We start from the raw sequence: 20947 nt of genomic DNA on the forward strand, positions 1-20947 counted from the left end.
GTAATTAAATCTGAAAAAAAAAATTAATTCAAAAACACCCCCCCCCCCCCACCACCACCCCAAGCCCGTCCCCTCCCTCTCCCATCCCTACCAGAAAACCCTTCGTCCACCTCCGTCTTCTTCCCCCTCCCCCACCAATCCCTACCACCACCAGAGAATCCTCCGCCGCCGGTCTTCCTTCTTCCACAATCGCCGTCGCCGGTCTTCCTCCACCAACAACAGTCGTCGGTCTTTCTTCCCTCCACGACCGCCGTTCTTCCTTCCCCAATCCCAGAAACCTTCAAATCCCACCAACTACCAGCAAAATCAACAATCAGATTCACCTATCTTTGAAATTGGAAGCCTATCTCTAAAATTGGAAGCCGATTTTCAATTTCATCAATCTCTGAAATTGGAAGCTAATTTTTGAATTCAAATAGAGGAGGAACCACGGCCAGACGACGCCGCTACACGTGGCAGAGAGGATGTTGTCGTCTCCGTCTGGATTCTCAACTCCGATCACTGTCGCTCAGAATTATTGGCGGGCGCCGCCTGGAACCCTAGATCTACCAATAAGTCTGCAACCTCCCTCGGCTCTCTCTTCAATTGTCGGCGACCTCCGATTCACCCCACAATCGCCGCACTCTTCACCCCACATTCAATTGTAACAATATACACGGCTGCACGCTTCACCCTATTTTCGTATACACAATATTATAGCTATTTACAAGTTATAATAGACCGTGTAATCGTGCACGATTTTTATATAACCGTGACAAAAATATATGACCGTGTGCCCTAAACCCTAACCGTGAACCCTAACCGTGACTTGTTAGGGAATGACCATTGATTTGATGTTTTGACAATTTTGTAGCATTTGCCTTACGGATTTTGATGAAAATATGTGATAACTTTATTGTAATGAATGATTTTTAACTAATAGTCATTTGTTATTCATCACATAACTTGATTACTCTTTAGTAGGTTGAACTATTAAGTAGTGCAGACTACTACTAAGTACAACTATGTTTTTCACTCAATTGGTGCAATTTGATCCATAGATGACACTATAGCAATCATTCGCACTGAATATTGTGTCAGTATATATTTAGGGAAACAAATAAAACATAATAGTGATGATATATTTCAAATCTAATTATAAAAATATTAAAAGAATTATGATTTTAATGTTCACACAGTTACACGAGTGCACGGCACACGTTATGTTAGCCATCAATTTACTAGCAAAATTTTGGTCTAATTTTCATTCCCCCTCTCTATATAAGTAGTAGTATAATATTGATGACTTAAAAAAGGAAATATATATCATAAAATATTAAAATCCTTATGTTGTCTCTTTTTGAAAAAAAAAAATTAATGGGTGGAGTTTGATTAGAGATGGAGATTAGTTATAGATTTGAAAAAAAATAAGAATGAATAAAAATTGAGAAAAATTAGAATGGATTGCTTATACGACGCCATGTAGGATAAGATTTATTTTGTTATAATATATATAATAATTTATTATTCAATTAATATATATATATATATATATATATATAAATTAACAGTCTCTTTTTATATTTTTAAGTGGTGGATGCAGATTATTTTAAATACATTCAATTGTCTGCATATATAATAAAGGATATAAAAAAACATGTTAGTGATGATATATTTACACAATATATGTACACGATTACATAGTATATGTACACGGTTACACGGTTACACAAATATAAATAATTGAAATTAAATAGGAAAGAAGGGTTACACAAGTATATGTACATGGTTACACGGTTACACGGTGTAGTATAGGAAAGAATGATATGCCCTTGAGATTCCGGTTACATAGTTACATGGTTACATGGTGTAGTATAGGAAAGAATGTACATGGTTACATGGTTACACGGTTACATAGTATATGTATAATTTTGGTGATATTTTTGTAATTAAATGATTTACTTGTTATTTCATGAATATCATAATGTTTTTTTTTTTTTTGAGAACCTGCATATCAAAATGTTAATAAATGGTTCACTTGTTGTTTCATAAATATCAAATTATAAGCATATATTTTAAAACTTACATTTATAATGTTAGTAAATGATTCACTTGTAATTTCATGAATATCAAATTATAAGTATAAGTTTTAAACTTATATTTATAATGTTAGTAAATGATTCACTTGTTATTTAAAAAAATATCAAATTATAAGTATAAGTTTTAAACTTATATTTGAGATGTAAGTAAATGATTCACTTGTTATTTCATTAATATCAAATTGTAGGGGGTGAATCCAACAATTACGGAAGTGACGTCAGTAACGTCTGGATCGATGGGCACTAGCAACCTGAAACCACAAGTAACGTTAGAGCCCTCCGAAGAGCACCGGTGGGGGTGTCGATGGAAGGGCCTCCGACGCTCAAGTCAGTTAATTGATATGAATAATAACGTAAGTAACGTAATGACAATAATTAAACGATGGAGAGAAGATAGAAAAAGGATAGTAATGAGGGAGTTCTCCGACTGATCCGGTTGATCCAGTAGTCAGAGGTAGAGCTAATGAGCGGTATGGATCAAGGGGCGACGGACGTCGGGGCTAGCGGGGTCAGCCGGACGATCGGAACCCTAGAGTGTTGTGAGCATGGAGGCGGAACAGAAAAACGGAGAGAGCGTGAATAACAAAAAGTGTGCGGGTGCTAGAGTGGATACGAGTGATTTTCTCCTCCTTCAATTTCATTAGTGAGTTAGGATATATAGGTGACGAACCTACGGGCAGGCGGCTAGGGTTTTGCTAGAATACCCGTTGCAACCCTAGCAGTTCCGACTTCTTAGGAAACGATCTCCCGCGACTCTCGTCCGACTTGATCGCCAAGCAACTGCCGCATTTAGGGTTTTCTTGGGCGAATTTATGTATCTCCCGCATATAGGCTTGACTTTGGGCTTTGTGCTATGAGTGTCGTATGGACCGTTTTATCGGACTAGCCCGTTGGGCCGCATAGTTATTGTTAATTAGGCTTATACGAATTTTGGCCATTACAGTTTGTCCCCCACTCCATAGTTGAGATTTTTTCAACTATGGAGTGCAATTTAACTTGTAAAGACGTCTCTTACGTTTTTTTTTTTTTTTTGTATCGTAGTCTCCAGGAGCTCACGTCTCCTACGGAGCATCGACCCTTGTATCTTTCGCGGATGGGGGGTTAAGAAGTTATATGCGGTGCTTACAGTTCTTTTGTAACTAGGTAGAGTGGGAGTTCTTGGATTCTACGGGACCAACGGCTCTTCTAAAGTGGAAAAGAGTTGAAGAGTGTTGGGCTCTACGGGACTAACGACTCTTCTAAAGTGGAAGAGAGTTGAAGAGTGTTGGCCCCTACGGGACTAACGGCTCTTCTAAAGTGGAAGAAAGTTGCAGAGTGTTGGCCCCTACGGGACTAACGGTTCTTCTAAAGTGGAAGAGAACGGGAGTCGTCGGGTCTTACGAGACCGACGGTTCTTCCTTTAGTGAAGCAAGATGGGAGCCGTCGGGTTCTACGGGACCGACGGCTCTTCCATATTGAAGCAAGGTGGGAGTCGTCGGGTTCTACGGGACCGACGACTCTTCCATATTGAAGCAAGGTGGGAGTCGTTGGGTTCTAAGGGACCGACGGCTCTTCCATATTGAAGCAAGGTGGGAGTCGTCGGGTTCTAAGGGACCGACGGCTCTTCCATATTGAAGCAAGGTGGGAGTCGTCGGGTTCTAAGGGACCGACGGCTCTTCCATATTGAAGCAAGGTGGGAGTCGTCGGGTTCTACGGGACCGACGGCTCTTCCATAGTGAAGTAGAGTGGAAGTTGTTGGGTCTTACGAGACTGACGGCTCTTCCAGAGTGAACTAGAGTGGAAGTTGTTGGGTCTTCTTTCTCTCTCCTTGATTTACATCTTTTGCGCTTCTTCCGCCTGATACGGGATAAAAGTGATCTAGGCTCCGCTTACGGGAGATACGCCTCTTTGGCTTTACAAGATAAAAGTGATCTAGGCTCCGCTTACGGGAGATACGCCTCTTTGGCTTTATAAGATAAAAGTGATCAAGACTCCACTTACGGGTGATACGCCTATTTAGCTTTACAAGATAAAAGTGATCAAGGCTCCGCTTACGGGTGATACGCCTCTTTGGCTTTACAAGATAAAAGTGATCAAGGCTCCGCTTACGGGTGACACGCCTCTTTGGCTTTACAAGATAAAAGTGATCTAGGCTCCACTTACGGGAGATACGCCTCTTTGGCTTTACAAGATAAAAGTGATCAAGGCTCCGCTTACGGGAGATACGCCTCTTTGGCTTTACAAGATAAAAGTGATCTAGGCTCCACTTACGGGAGATACGCCTCTTTGGCTTTACAAGATAAAAGTGATCAAGGCTCCGCTTACGGGAGATACGCCTCTTTGGCTTTACATTTTTTGGACTCACGCTCAATCGAGCAGGATAAACAAGATGTTCGGTGTCTGCCGAGACTATTAGGATAAGCGAAAATTTTCCAGTTGGGAGAGGCGCACTTTGCTTTGATGGACACGACGGGTCTTCATCTCAAGTTTTGAGTTTGTGTGTCGTTTTCCCAGGAAAATAAAAGACGGAGCTGCAGGGTTTACGTCCTATATGACTCAAATTTTCTCCCCATTTAGACTTAGTTATATGAACTAAGGCTGAATTTACATTATTCGGGTTGAGACGGGCTTGCGCCTTTTACATGAAAAATTTTCCCCTCATTTAGACTTAGTTGTTAAACTAAGGCTAAATATACGATATTCGGGGTAAGACGGGCTTGCGCCTTGAGCATGAGCATTTTCCCCCCATTTAGACTTAGTTGTTAAACCTAAGGCTAAATTCAGGATATGCCGGTTGGAACGGGCTTGCGCCTTTTACACGAAAATTTATCCCCCCATTTAGACTTAGTTGTTGAACTTAAGGCTAAATTCAGGATATGCGGGTTGGGACGGGCTTGCGCCTTTTACACGAAAATTTATACCCCCATTTAGACTTAGTTGTTGAACTTAAGGCTAAATTCAGGATATGCGGGGCGAGACGGGGCTTGCGCCTTGTATGTGAAATTTTTTCCCCCCATTTAGACTTAGTTGATGAACTTAAGGCTAAATTCAGGGTGTTCGGGGCGAGACAGGGCTTGCGCCTTGTATGTGAAAATTTTTTCCCCCATTTATACTTAGTTGATAAACTTAAGGCTAAATTCAGGGTGTTCGGGGCGATACGGGGCTTGCGCCTTGTATGTGAAATTTTTTCCCCCCATTTAGACTTAGTTGATAAACTTAAGGCTAAATTCAGGGTGTTCGGGGCGATACGGGGCTTGCGCCTTGTATGTGAAAATTTTTCCCCCCATTTAGACTTTAGTTGTTTGAACTTAAGGCTAAATTCAGGACATTAGGGGTGAGACGGTCTTGCGTCTTTTACATGAAAATTTTCTCCCCCATTTAGACTTAGTTGTTTAAACTTAAGGCTAATTCAGGACGTTCGGGGTGAGACGAGCATGAGCCTTTTTCATGAAAATTTTCTCCCCCATTTAGACTTAGTTGTTTCAACTTTAAGGCTAATTCAGGACGTTCGAGGTGAGACGGGCATGAGCCTTTTTCATGAAAATTTTCTCCCCCATTTAGACTTAGTTGTTTAAACTTAAGGCTAAATTCATGATGTGCGGGGTAAGACGGGCGTGCGCCTTAGACATAAAATTTTTTCCCCACGGGTGTGGAGGGGGAGGGGGGCTGCGCTCCTTAGAGCTGCCTACATACCCAATTAAGGGATCAAGCCCGAATGTAGTTCTGACCTGCATGCAAAGGTCAGTAAACGTGTTTTAAATTGAGTTGGTCTCGGAAGACCTTTTGAAATAAAGTAGAAGCGTAGGGATCAAGCGTGATACTGTTTGAGATGGATGGCGTTCCAACTGTTGTTGATGTCACGTCCGTCTGTCGATTGCAACTTGTATGCTCCATGTCCAACCACTTTGGTGATCAGGTATGGTCCTTCCCAATTCGGGGCTAATTTATCCGCACCTGTTTCCTTGGTGTTCTGGAATACTTTTCGTAATACCCAGTCGTCGGGCTTAAATGTGCGGGTGCGGATATGTTTGTTGTAATGTCTGGCGATGCTTTGTTGGTAGGAAGCTAGTCGGATATTTGCTTTGTTGGTGAACATTCTTTGGCGGTATTGAGCTATATGGTCGTCTGGATCGGATGCGCCGTCAAACATCTTCATATGTGGAAAGCTAAATTTTCTGGGCATTTCCACCAAGGCTATCTCATCCACGAACGGAGAGTCAGCGTAGCAACTCTCTGCACTCTTTTTGATCGGGGCCGGGACTCCAGGGATTCGTTGGATGATGGCCTCCATGTCCGCTAATCTTCTGGCCAAGATGGGGTCCATACTCTGTTGGATGCTCAGCATGTCGTGTCGGCCCTGTTCGACCAGAGGTGGTTGATCATGAGTTCCGCCATTCTGGCCCATTGGGCCTGCTCGCCTTGGCCCATCTGGTTGACCCGTTGGGGCGTCTCGCACGAAGTCATTTTCATGGGCGACATCGGTCCGGCCCGTCAGGGTTGTTTGACCCATTCCCCCGGTCGTCAGGTTGGCCTGGGGGAGGGTACCTGTGACGTTTGCCCCGGTTGCTCCGGGCGTCTGATCTGGGGTACGCGTTTCATCTGCATTCACAAGAAGGGTGCCCAGATTAGGATGGATAGTTTCCGATCTATTGTTCCTTACCGATGATGAAGGGTCATCCGGGTCGATCTCAGTTCCATGGGGTGTGAGCGGGACATCCTCTATGTCCACCATGGGGTTGACGGGAACTCGGAACCGGTTAGCACGGAGTGTTTGGATTTGAGGAGGCGTCTGGATCTGGTTAAATGCATTCAACCGGGCGAGTAGCTCCGCATTTTGCTTTTCCAACAAGAGCCTACTCTCCCGTTCTTGCACAATTTGGTCAGCCAAGGCGGAGATCCGGGCATTCACCTCCACTTGGGCAAGTAGTTCCGACTGGGTTGAACCTGATTGGTTTGAGGCATTGTTCGGGTCGTGAGCATCATTCGGAGTACTCATGGTGTGACTTGGGCACGGTTTATCGGAATTGCTTGATTGCTAGGACCCCACGGTGGGCGCCAAATTGTAGGGGGTGAATCCAACAATTACGGAAGTGACGTCAGTAACGTCTGGATCGATGGGCACTAGCAACCTGAAACCACAAGTAACGTTAGAGCCCTCCGAAGAGCACCGGTGGGGGTGTCTATGGAAGGGCCTCCGACGCTCAAGTCAGTTAATTGATATGAATAATAACGTAAGTAACGTAATGACAATAATTAAACGATGGAGAGAAGATAGAAAAAGGATAGTAATGAGGGAGTTCTCCGACTGATCCGGTTGATCCAGTAGTCAGAGGTAGAGCTAATGAGCGGTATGGATCAAGGGGCGACGGACGTCGGGGCTAGCGGGGTCAGCCGGACGATCGGAACCCTAGAGTGTTGTGAGCGTGGAGGCGGAACAGAAAAGCGGAGAGAGCGTGAATAACAAAAAGTGTGCGGGTGCTAGAGTGGATACGAGTGATTTTCTCCTCCTTCAATTTCATTAGTGAGTTAGGATATATAGGTGACGAACCTACGGGCAGGCGGCTAGGGTTAGGGTTTTGCTAGAATACCCGTTGCAACCCTAGCAGTTCCGACTTCTTAGGAAACGATCTCCCGCGACTCTCGTCCGACTTGATCGCCAAGCAACTGCCGCATTTAGGGTTTTCTTGGGCGAATTTATGTATCTCCCGCATATAGGCTTGACTTTGGGCTTTGTGCTATGAGTGTCGTATGGATCGTTTTATCGGACTAGCCCGTTGGGCCGCATAGTTATTGTTAATTAGGCTTATACGAATTTTGGCCATTACACAAATTATAAGTATAATTTTTTAACTTACTTATATTTATAATGTTAGTAAATGATTCACTTGTTATTTCAAAACGATGTTCATTTCACGAATTGATTGAAATACTTAGTTCTACTTAGTAGTAAGTACTACTTAACAGTTCCACCTATTAAAAAGTAATCATGTTATGTGATGAATAACAAATGACTATTAGTTCAAAATCATACATTACCATAAGGTTATCACATATATATTTTCGTCAAAACCCATAAAGGAAATGCAACAAAATTATCAAATCATCAAATCAATGGTCATTCCCTTACAAGTCACGGTTAGGGCTCACGGTTAGGGTTTAGGGTACACGATTAGAGATTTTTCCGTGCACTTGTGTGTAAATGTGTGTACATTAAAATCATAGCTTTTTTAATATCATCACTATTATACCGTGTACCGTGCACTAGTATAACTGTGTTACCGTGCCCGATCTATTAAACCATGTAATTAACCATGATTTTAATGTATAAAAAAAACAAATTATATCGTTTACTGCGTACTAGTGTAACCGTGTTACTGTGCATGGTCTATTATACCGTGTAACCATCTAATATATTATATAAATTTATTTAATTATGTGTACGATTTATATAAATATATTTGTTGTCATATTTTTCTTTTTATATTATTCGTATTTTTCTTGATTTTTTTAATTAACTTTGGGCTATTTAAATATGAACTTTTAAATAAAAGTAATATAATTTGGACTTTTAAGAGCCCAAAATATTTATATTAAATGATGGTTATTATACATTAAGTTGATAATTAATATTATTATTATATACATTATTTTAAATAAAATATTAATATTTAGATTAACATATTTTTTTTGTACCGATTAATCTATCTTATAAATAATGACATTTTGATATTTTTATATAATTAATGTTTGAAAAGATAAAGAAAAAAAAGGGGAAATCTTACATATCAGATACGAATATTAAGGACAAATGTTTTAAAACACAAATTTGAAAAAGTTGAAAACAAGGATAGGTAGAAACCGAAAACCGTGTTCTCCATGAATCGGCGGTATTTAATGTGAAGAACCGGTCTGGTTTAGTAAAAAAAGAACTCTACTGGTTTATAATGAGATATACGTGTCAAAATCCTAACGGCAGTGTTCACGTGAACACTGTTCAGCATAGACAATTCCGAGAAAAAGGCCCGCATGTTAGTTAGTGGAGAAAGAGACCCACAAATTTACTAAAAATAGATTAGGATAACTTTTGGTGAATGGATCAAAATAACAAATTAGGACAACATTTCGTGGACGAATGAAGTATTTTTCAACCGACCATGGCACAAAATGACCTTACTAATTAAAAATTCCCCTCACGAAAAAAAAACAAATATTTATTAGTAAGACACAAAACGATGTCGTTTTGGTCATGTAAATTAAAAAAAAAAGAATAATCTTAAATACATTGTGAAGATGAGCTATGTCAATTTTTCAGAGCTGAAAATGAACGAATAGTACAATTGATGCAAAATCGATAATTCATGATTTTAAAAATTATTTTTAAAATTTTAGGATATAATCGATCATGGTAAGATAATTGGATTTTGAATAAATAACAAAAAATAAATTTAAATAATAGATGTTCGGTTAACGTGATTGAACCACCATGAAGACATTCTGTTATAATGAAACGAACTCAGTTAATAAGACACTTTTGCGCTCTACTATTAAGTAAGAGGTTTAAATCATCATGAAAAAAAATGAACAATCACTAATGATCTTCTTTACAAATAATAATAATAATAATAATAATAATAATAATAATAATAATAATAATAATAATAATAATAATAATAATAATAATAATAAAGCTTACAATACATAACCTTTAAATTATTAATGGTCCTTTTTTTTCTTTAGAGAAAAGCTTGTGATAAAATTCAAGCCCGTGAGGGCCCAAGTGATGTTATTCACTTTCCCTTTAAATTATTCTAATATTTTATTATTATCGAAAATTTTCTCTTTATATATAACATACATAAAATGACAAAATCATATATGAAGAGGGCCGCGAATGCTCTACAATCAAAGTTGAAACCAACACCAGGAACAAGTCGCGACAGAGTGAGCAAAACTCAATGAAGATGCTTAGCAAACTTGAAGCCCCACCTCAGACTTGATAAATAGATAGCAGCTAGGGGTGGCTAAATGGGGCGGGTCAGGTACCCTACCCGATTTTTGCAGGTACCCAACCCCGCAATTTCCTAAATTTTCCTATCCGGTCCCGACCCCGACGACACTGTTGGGTACCCTAATATCCGACGTGGGTACCCGATGCGGGTATTAGGGTACCCGCAAACCCGCGCGTTAAACCAATTTTTCCATACATGCATCATTTCTTCTTCGTTTTTTGGTCAGTAAAGCTACTTTGTCTGAACGACTGAAACTTATACATGAGCAGAAATTTACTTTTTATACTTAATATATAATCGCAAGATTATGAAAAAATGAAGAAAAAAAATATACTCCCTCCGTCCACCAAAGATATGCCACAATTTCCTTTTTCGTCCGTCCACAAAAAATATGTCACATCTATTTTTAGTAGTAGGGTCCACACCATTTCACTCAATCACCGGAGATTTTGCGCGTTCCTACTCATTTTCACGAAACCCCCCTCCAATTCAATGAATTGATCTTCGGACCTCTCCTTGCTAGAAGCCAGCGAAAACTCGCATGGCTCCTTGTTAGGGCGGTGGGGCGGGTCCCCCCCCAACTCGGGATCAATCCAGCCTGGGTTATCGGACCCAACCAATTTACCATTATCCACAAGCTCCTCGCAACGATCGCGAGGGTCCGATGAGAAATAATTGGCCTGAATTAAGATGCCAGAATCAATCTCGTCGAAGGAGGCGCAGGAATCGGCGGAGGTCACCGGCGCCGAGTCGGTGTCCGAGTTGATTTGGAGAAGCTCCCAGCCTTGAAATTCATCCATTTGCTGTTGAGTGGAATCAAATTTGGGAGGGGGGAGAGGGAAGGATATTAATGTAAATTCAAAAATAACTTTTATTAATATTTTTTAAAAATGGCTATGAGGAATAAAATGGGGGCTACGAATAGAATCGCCCTTTATTTTTCATTAAATTTTCGTCAGAAAGGTGAGCTAAGGTGCCTTATTAATGGGCCTTGATATTATGTTTAGTTTATAAATTAACTTTTAAGTAGGGACATTATGTTCAATTATAAATCATTCATAATTCTCTTACTCATAATATAAACTCTACATATTCTCACTAAATTCATAGAATCCAAACTCAATTTATCCTTTCATTCCTTAGCTCCATTTTCTCTATTTTTATAAATTTGTTATTGAAAATCAAACTCGACTCAACAATTAGCCGTTCGTGGATAAATATGAGGTAAGACGCGAGTTTCGACCAATTTATCAGCAATTCTCGACAAAAACCCATCTTCTTCTTTCTTTATGGTCCAACGGTAACACTCCTTCCTTCAATAATTTGGATCTGACTTCTCTTTCTCGGTGAATTTGACTTGGCGACACGTGCAACTCACGGCAATTTCTTCTGACTATCATCCATCAAATTTCACCCATTTTCTGCCATCTCAATTACAATTATCCGCGCTCAATCAACAATCAGACAACATCATATGCAGTAGTGGATCCAATGTAGAACAAGGGGGTGCAACTGCATCCCCCCAAAAAAATAAAAAATAAATAAATAGTATTAATATTCATATATAAATTATTTTAAATTTAAAATATGCACCCCCAATCTATACTATATTAAAACATCAGTTTTCAATTAGAAATTGATTTCAAATCAATTTGAAATTGATTTGAATGGCAATTTTGAAAATATATTCAATATGAAGGTTACAAATAAATTATATCCCACTCACCCCACTATCTCACTTACACATTAACCCATTCAAAAAATTCAAATAAATCCACTAATATATTATAAAAACTAACGATCAATTATATAAACAATGCATAGATAATATTATGATTATAATATACGATCAATTGAGTATAGTAAATCAATTGAGTATAGTAAATCAATTATAATATTTATAACTATTATAATTGATTTACTATTTAATATATATATATATATATATATATATATATATATATATATAGTATATACAAAATTATTTTCGTGCATTGCACGAGGGAAAATACTAGTTTTGTTAATAATTCATGGACTACAATCAGTTAACTTAATACTAGCAACTAATATAAATAGGTGTATGAGAACTTGCAATTTTAAAATATATAGTACTATAATTTAGGAGAAAGTTATTGTTAAGTGATACCATTGGTATGAGTCATTATGTTTATAAGCATGTGGTCTGCTTTAGAAGGATTTTGTTTGGTATATATTTAGTCATATTGATTTATATCAAATAAAAGAGGAGTTTTTTCCCTCTTTTTTTTCTCTTCTCCCGTTTTTTTTCTTCACTACTTTTATCTCTATTTTTTATATAATTTAATTCGTTTCTAAAGATAATCAAATTTGATTAATGAAAAAAATATTTAATATGTATCTTAAATTTGTGACAAATTATTTAATAAGATATAAAAAATCATCAAAAATGAATTTAAAACGAATAAATTATGAAAACTTTAAAATATTTTATTTTCTCTCTTCGTTAAAATTTTACAACTTTTTTATTTTATTTTTTGTATGAAAATATTTATTTATTTATTTATTATGACGTGTAATATTCTATAATAATAATAATAATAATGTGTAATGTTAATTTTCATTATCAAATTAATAAGTATAATTATCATTACATTTTATACAAAGTTGAAAATTTATGTTTTTAAATTCGAGATTTTATTGAGTAATTGATATGAATTATTTTATTTATTTTAAAAATATATTTTGTATTTATTTATATTTTTAATTCTATTTAATATTTATACTTATTTATTTAAACATGTAGTTTATTTTTATGTTCGTCGTGCATCGCACGAATGGGCATACTAGTTAAATGTAAAATCCAAATAAAAATAGAAATCTAATTTGAAAATCTTAAATTCTATTGGCCCAATTTAAAACAAGTCCATCATCACATTATTTCTTATTTTTATCCGAAGCCCACCATCAACACAATTCTCAATTAATCAAAAGAATTTGCATAAATTTGAACATGGGGTTTGGAATGCAGTGAAAGTTTGGGGGAAAAAAAAAAATCTGAACAACATTGCACATCACAACTCTACAACGTGTTCAAATTTTTAATAATATTTTGGGATATACTATTTTTAACATTAAATATCTTTAACTTTAATGTTTATGAAATTTTTTTTGACCCAATTTAAAATTTCTAGATCCCCCACTGATCATATGGCCAAACGAAATCATCATTCAATTATTTTTTAGTTCCTCAGAAAATCCGCAATTACTTTTTTTCCCATAACGATGGAATCTTGGAGTAGCCAGCACCAGCAGTGGGAATTTCCACTTCCATTATATTAAATCTCGACAAGAAAACAAAAAAAAAACCCTGCAAACATCTCAAATAAGTAACTATAACTTAAAAATAACAATGCCAATTATTATTATTATTATTAGGGCAAGAGGGTTGAAGTCTGCATCATTTGGATACTCGCTCCTTTAAGGACACAATATATCGATATAATTACAAATACTAAAAAAATATACATATATTTTGCACCGTTTGGATGTCCCTCATTTCTTCGTCTTCTATTCATATTGTTTCAAGGAAAAAACTTGTCCATTGCAAAAGTTGTCCAATACTAGTATTTTATTATATTAACTTATGCAATATGGTTCAGGTTTGACAAAAGAATTACAGCTTTTGCCGAGGAGAAATTTCAGAGGGATGGCATTGACGTGAAAACTGTCAGATACAGAAATTTCGACTAAAGAAGTTAAGAATGGTGGGTTAGTATCTGGTCAACTGGTATCGGAACCCGCCCAGTTATATTGAATTTCATCAAGGAAATGTGAGGCATTTGAAATCGTCATAGGTTTATGATATTCTAATCTTCGCATGGGTATGATGCTTTGCTAAGTTGATCCCAAATAAACTGTCAAAATTGCTTAAAAATCAATTTTCCTTCACTCAGGCTAATAGACGTGCAATAGCTACTGACGAGTGGCTCAGAGTAGAAGGATGCGACAGCATTTATGCTCTTGGAGATTGCGCCACTACAAATCAGCGCAAAGTCATGGTAGCAAGCATATACTATTAATGACTGATGTCTATAATCAAGGCTAGTATGTTCTAATTATGGGCACAATCATTTCAAACCCAACTTGCATGTTTCCCCAGGAAGATATCTGGGCGATATTTGGCAAAGCAGATAAAGATAACTCTGGAACGCTTACCGTTAAGGAATTTCAACAAGTCCTGAATATATGTGAAAGTTGGAGTGTATTTGAAGAACAAACAGATGCGTAGTCTGGTTGATCTGTTGAAAGATTCAAATGGCAATGCTGTTAAGGACTCAGCTGAAGTGAATCTTGAAAGCTCTCTCCCAGGTGGGTTCTCAAATGAAGAACCTTCCAGCAACAGCTCAGGTTATTGATACATGCATGAGGGTGGTAAAAGGTTTATGAATGACATTCTGATGCTTCACTGATCATGATCATGGCATTGCAGGTAGCGCCGCAGCAAGGCACCTATCTTGCTGATTGTTTCAATCGAATGGAAAAGTGTGAGAATACGCTTCAGGGGTGGAGGTCGCCATCTTTTAGGTTCAATATGCTTTCTTATAAAGCTTTTCTTCTAGCCTGAGAATAAGCTATAATCGATGAAAAAGCTTGGAGCTTATGATAGGCTATGATGTTGGTGAAGGTACAAGCATTTAGGACAATTTGCTCCTTATGATGAGCTATAATTGTTTGTTTGTTTGAAAAACAAACCCAGTTGGTTTGGATTTGAGAATTAATAAATGGTTTGATGTTTTTTGCTTTCAGCAAGCTGGTTAGCTGGCGTACAAGAGCTTTGGTAGTATATCAGATTGTTTTATTTTTGGAAGGGACTCCAGCTGCATCTAACCACACTAATCCATCTTAAAGCTCCAACCCACACTTACAGATACTTCACTTCTGATCACAAAATCATGCGCCGCATTTTTCAACTAATTATATTTATTTTCTCGGTGTATCTCCTTACTCTTTTGAGACCGAAATAGTTCTTCTTAAGGTTTGGACAATTTCTCATTTTTCAATATTTTGTTTTCATTTGGACAAAATCAATATTTCAACAAGTCTGTGTTTCCTTTGAAATACTTGTGATCAATACTTTAGCTAGAATCACAACCTATTATTAAGTAATTTATTGCAACCTATGTTTCTACAACTCGTATTCTAAGGGTGTTTTGGGCTTTCCAGTCTCAATTTCGTTCTATTGGCTTAGTTACGCCCAACAATTAGAGCATAATATTAACCATATCACGACATTATTTTTAGGGTTAATTACGCCAAAAACCATGAACTTTGGGCCAATTTCTAAATTTTCCATGAACTTTTTTTTAATCAAATTTTCCATGAACTTAAGGGCGTGAACAATTTTACCATGATTTTGAGCTCCGGTAATACTCCGGTCTGAGCTGGCTCCTACGTGGCAGTAACTGAAACTACGTTGTTTTAATGTTAGGGTTAAACAACAGTTCAACGTCCCAAATTACACTACCATTTTCAGACTCACCATTTTCACTCTATTGACTGAATCTGTGGAGAGAAGTTGACCATCGGAGAAGACAACATATTACGCGCGAAGAAGCCACGAGATATTGACGACGAGATTTTGCAACATGGGGTACATGTATCTTGCTTTACGTACCACTGTTTTCAAGTTTTCGCCCATGGCTTTTTGGGGCCCTAAGCTTCATGAAAAATTGATTTTTTAGGTTTCAGACATTGGTAGTTCTTTTGCGCCTAAAACTTTCATTTTCATTGAACATTGCATTGAATTTGGGTTAATTTCGTTTGCAGCGACGAATTTGGGTTGTACATACACCATGGAGGTAAGTTCGTCAATTTAGGCGCAAGAAGGTTGTATTCTGGTGGCGAAGTGCAGAGTAGATTCGGGCTAGATAAGGATAGGTTCGGGTATTTGGACTTAGAGGAAGAAATCCAGAAGCTTGGTTATACTTCCGAGAAGAGCTGAGTCGGCAGAGCAGAGTCGGGCAGAGTCAGCAAAGCTGCCTCTGGCAGTGCTGCACTCTGGCAAGGCAGAGCTAACTCTGGCAGAGTCGGGCAAAGCTGAGTCGACAGAGCTGAGTCATGCAGAGTCGGGAAGAGCTGAGTCGGGCAGAGTTGGCAGAGCTGCCTCTGGCAGCGATGCACTCTGGCAAGGCTGGCTCTGGAGACGTAGGCAGCTCTGGCTAACGAAAATCAGCTCTGGCAAACGAAAGTCAGCTCTGGAATTGAAGAATACTTTGCATATATCCATTGAAATCCATAGAAATTCATTGTCATCATGATTGTAGGCGATAGCATTCTCCAATCCAGAAGTTCAATTTTTCATCTTCGTCATCTTCAATTTTAGGCTTTACTTCAGGATCTACCCACTCAAATTAAGAAGCCACATTGTTTCTGCAACAACAAGGATTGCTGCTTTAAGGAAAATGACAGCACATAAATAAACTCAAACGGAAATAACGTCAAAATCACCTCTTTGTTGGAGCATCTCAAGAATCTTCGCCCAGGATTGAGCTGTGTTCGCGACGTTTTCATCTCCACTTGAAGTTTGCACGTGCATTCAGGAAGGAATCCGGTGTAGTCATGGACGAGGCGCCATAAGAAGAGGAAGATGGCGTGAACTTCATTTCTCTCTTCTGAAACCCTAAGCGACGAAATGGGGATGCAATTTCTTAATTTCCCCAAATGTATACCTAAATACCAGTTTTGGGGAAAAAAAATAAGGAAACGACGTAGTATTACAAGTATCGGACGACGTCGTTTCTTCACATCGTCGCCGGTGCCATGTCAGCTTTCAGATGACTTAAATGGTGCCAAGTCAGCACTCAAATTGGGGGTAGCTAAAAATCATGGCAAAATTGTTCACGCCCTTAAGTTCATGGAAAATTTGATAAAAAAAAATGTTCATGAAAAAATTGAAAATGGGCCCAAAAAGTTCATGGTTTTTGGTGTAATTAACCCTTATTTTTATAAATGAGTTCAAAGCTATAAATTATAATTAATTATTAAAAATTTATGAAGAATACAGGTGAGTTAATCAATTAGTACAGCAAAAAATGGCATGTAAGTTTTAAGAAATATATCTGTCACATCTATCTGACGTGCCACATTAATTTTTTGGAGCAAAAGATCGATAGAGGGTATAATTAATATATAATCGATAATGTAGGACTAAAATAGATTTTTTAATACTTGATAATGTGAAAATAATCAAAATTTAAGGTGACATTTATTTAAATAAAAATAGTGCGCATACATAAAAGACCAAAGAAGTTTTACCCACGTAATAGAGAGAATTTTATGGGAAAAGTTATACTCTCTCCATCTTATTTAATTTGATTTGTATTGTCTTTAATTATTCCATTTAACTTAATTTGTCTTATTTTTAATTAATTAATTCATATTATATTAAATATGAGTTCATATATCTTAGTGTGCATTTACTTTGAGATATAAAAGAAGGATAAACTCCATTTACATTTTATGTCTCGTTTCCTTTAACTTAATACTATAAAATTCGTTCATTATAAAATTTTGAACGACATATTTTTTCTTTGTGCAAAATATAATTTTATACTTTAAAAAGTATTATAATTTTGTACCACATTGAAAAAACGAAATAAATATATTATTATTTAAAATATAAAATTATACAATTTTCGCTTTAAATTATAAATTTATTTATATTACCTTCAATTTAATGCGATAAAAAACACACCCTTACACTAGACACTAGTAATCATATGGCTAAATTGGGCCGTGGAGGAAACCCTGAACGGGTTTTACAATTGCCCTTATGCGCCGCTTCAAGCCCTCATCGATTCGTCGTTCCAGCTAAAAGAGACTGTCCCTCACCCTCTCTGAACTAGCTCCCTCTTAAATGTACAACCGATTTCCTTGAATCCATGTACAATTTATGAGCGTTGTTTGACTTTATTGGTCCTGTTGTAGTCTCAGGTGATCCAAGTCTAAAAATGCAGAAAATGGCGATTTTCCAGAGGTTTTCTAGAACTTTCCGCGAGAATTCTGCGCTTGCTAAAGCAACAAACGTTTTCACCATAGGGTATGGATGCCTCTGTTGTTTGCGTAGTTATGATAGGAATTCTTGTACTGCTTCGCGATTTTTCTATTTTGTGATCCTGTTTGATCAGGAAATGTAGTTTGAATCTGAAAGTTTTGTTTTCGTTATTGGACCTTATTAGTGAAATCTTCCTACGATTTGAGTTAGATATGAATACTCTAGAAATAACCTTGATAAGATGGCATAGATTTATAATCGGAGAAAGGGAGTTCACTTGTTAGTTGTTAGATTTGAATAAGCAATTGGCTTGGAAATAGAATCGCGTGAGACCCAATCCTGTTAATCTAGACGGTTTTCTATTGCCCTCATTAAATGAGTGTGTGATTTTTGAACAATGCTGATGCTCTCTGTTATAGAGGAACAATAAAAAATTAGGGGTAAAATGAATCTTTAGAGATTAGATTTGAAATATGTGTTCAATGCATATAGATAACAATTCATTCTGCTGTTATAGAAAGATTGTTATTTGAGCATAGAGAGCAATTCAGTTTTGGTTCTTTGTTTGAGAATGCTGCAAGTTCTACATTCTTTGTTGCTTCTTTCTGATTACATGAATTTGTTTCCGTTTGCATCATGATTCATGTGTTTCAAGAAAGTTGTTGTTTGCTTGAACCATTGTCCATATATTCTGGCATGGTTCTCTCAAGCTCATCCTAGATAAAATATACTAATCATTTGAATTAATGTTTTCTCAATATAATTTTATTTTATCCCCCCTTTTTTCCCTGACATCTAATATATTATATACCAATTGCAGTGGCGGAGATCTTATGGCATCTCCTCAGGCTAAGTCAGGTAATGGAATGAACATTTTCAATGCAACAGCAGCTGATGGCAAGAATAAGATGAAGGTAGTAACTTGAACTGGCTGGCCTCAACTAATTTCTTCAAGAACCTGAAATATTCCCGTCTGATGTTCAGGTGATATCACCAAGTAACTATTTTCTGTTCAATCAAATACGACCAAGTGTTACATGTGGAACTGTGGGACCTCACAGCACTGTTGAGACAGTTCGCAACATTGTCAGAAATGTAAGTATTGTGACGGAGCAGTTTAAGTTTCACTGCTTTAATTTTAAGCTGCTGAAAGTCACTTTCAATTAGTTGTATTCATAGGACATGCATGTTACTCTTCTTTTAACTCAAGAATTGATCATATTACCAGAATCCTTTATGGCCAAACTTTTCTTCCTTTAGCTAATTACAAAGTTGGCTGTTCTCCAGTTTGCAAAAAAAAAAAAATATTGGCTGATCTTCAATCTGTCATTGTACTCTGTGTTCAAGTTTGTTCTGATCTTCAACTAATGCTGCTTTTACTCAAGCTTTGCTGACCATTTGTGCATCTCATGTGCAGAATATACACCTGCACAGCTTTAAGTGAATCAATTGTTTGACAGAATTAACTCTATTCTTGATCATTTTGTGGTTTTCATTTCTAGAAGAAAAACATAGATGTTCATTACTTGGTACCGAAGTGTTTCAGAATTCATTTATCAATAAGAACATTTGTTCTCGATCCAATTTGATTTACTTTAATGCTTTGTGTATGGTCTTGCAGGCAACAACACAGCAAGGTTCCTATCTTGCGAATTGTGCAAAACATCCAGAAGGTCCTCTGTGCTTCAGAGGTGAAGGGCGTCGTTGTTTCCATAATTTCAGGTATAAATCGAACATCGCTCGTTCAAGCTTTTCTGCTTTTCCTCTGACCCTGTCCCAGTACTCTGTAATACAAGCTAACTAGACAGAACTGAAGTGTAGTAACATAATCAAAACTTTCAAAAACATAGAAAGACTGAACTTGAAAAGTGTGTCATTTTGTGCTACAGGATAGACCCTATACTTATTTACTAAATAAATTACTAACATTATGACGATCCTGAAGGTATAACCATTTTGGACTATTTGCACCTTTGAGAGCAGAGCAAGCAGTTGATCAACTTTCAGGGTCTGTGGCGAGGTGAGCTCTCACTTTACTTGATTATCTGAACTAAGTCTGCTATAAACAAATGCAAGTGCAGTGAAACATTGCCGTCTCAATATATAGGAGATTCTACCGCCGTGATGAAAAGCCACCCAGGACGCACCCAGACAGGAATCGAAATAAACTCGATCACAGACGTAGATTACTTGCTGCTAAATATGAATTGAGGCGAAATCTTTACAAGGCCCTTTGTCGTGATCCCAACCTTCCTAGTGCTATGCGGGTCAAGTACCGTTGTAAGTTGTCCAATCTGCCAAGAAATAGCTCCTTTACACGTGTGAGAAACCGATGCATCTTCTCTGGTCGCCCTCGTGGCGTGTACAAGAAGTTCAGAATGTCTCGTATCGTTTTCCGAACACTGGCAAATCAAGGTCAATTGATAGGCATAAAGAAGGCATCGTGGTAGCACACGAGCACCCATTAGAGGTGTATAAGCAAGGTAATAGTGGTATATCCTCTGGATCGAAATAACAATGTAATGCGTCAAAATCTAAGATAGGAGGAAGCGAAGTGATTGGTTATTGCGTCTGTATCTATCTAGTCTAGCAAGTGAGCTGGTGTATACTAGCATCGAGGGTAGCGTACAGTAGCAATGGCGCTCCATCATTTCTTCTTCAAGAGGCAAAAAATACATGACAGGTATCTCATATCCCCAAATTTTGCTGTTTGTGACATTGTATTTAGGTTGCATCTGTTTTGAACTGATCTTGTTTTCCATGCCTAGTTTGATTTTCTTGGTGTTGCTGTATCTTGCGAACATCTTTTCCCTCATATTGGAAACCACAATAATCTCTTTTGATCGTTT

The 20947-nt window shown here is 37.5% G+C and overlaps 1 protein-coding gene across 1 annotated transcript; it reads left to right on the plus strand.

The window, feature by feature from the left end:
- Positions 1 to 17793: 17793 nt before the first annotated feature.
- LOC130985602 (external alternative NAD(P)H-ubiquinone oxidoreductase B2, mitochondrial-like) lies at positions 17794 to 20947 on the plus strand. Its single transcript, XM_057908666.1, has 7 exons — positions 17794 to 17962; positions 18032 to 18143; positions 18919 to 19012; positions 19083 to 19193; positions 19720 to 19820; positions 20044 to 20118; positions 20206 to 20947. The coding sequence occupies exons 2-7, from the start codon at positions 18055 to 18057 to the stop codon at positions 20546 to 20548; spliced, it is 813 nt and encodes a 270-aa protein (XP_057764649.1). The 5' UTR covers positions 17794 to 17962; positions 18032 to 18054; the 3' UTR covers positions 20549 to 20947.

The sequence above is a fragment of the Salvia miltiorrhiza genome, chromosome 5, assembly GCF_028751815.1.
Source record: "Salvia miltiorrhiza cultivar Shanhuang (shh) chromosome 5, IMPLAD_Smil_shh, whole genome shotgun sequence".
Classification (NCBI taxonomy): Eukaryota; Viridiplantae; Streptophyta; class Magnoliopsida; order Lamiales; family Lamiaceae; genus Salvia; species Salvia miltiorrhiza.

What these genes read in the sequence shown, in the direction of transcription:
- LOC130985602 (XM_057908666.1), top strand. Translation starts at nt 18,055, where the DNA reads ATGCAGAAAATGGCGATTTTCCAGAGGTTTTCTAGAACTTTCCGCGAG. An exon ending in ATGGCAAGAATAAGATGAAG is followed by an intron (nt 19,013 to 19,082) that starts GTAGTAACTTGA and finishes TCTGATGTTCAG; the next exon opens with GTGATATCACCAAGTAACTA. An exon ending in CTTTCAGGGTCTGTGGCGAG is followed by an intron (nt 20,119 to 20,205) that starts GTGAGCTCTCAC and finishes CTCAATATATAG; the next exon opens with GAGATTCTACCGCCGTGATG.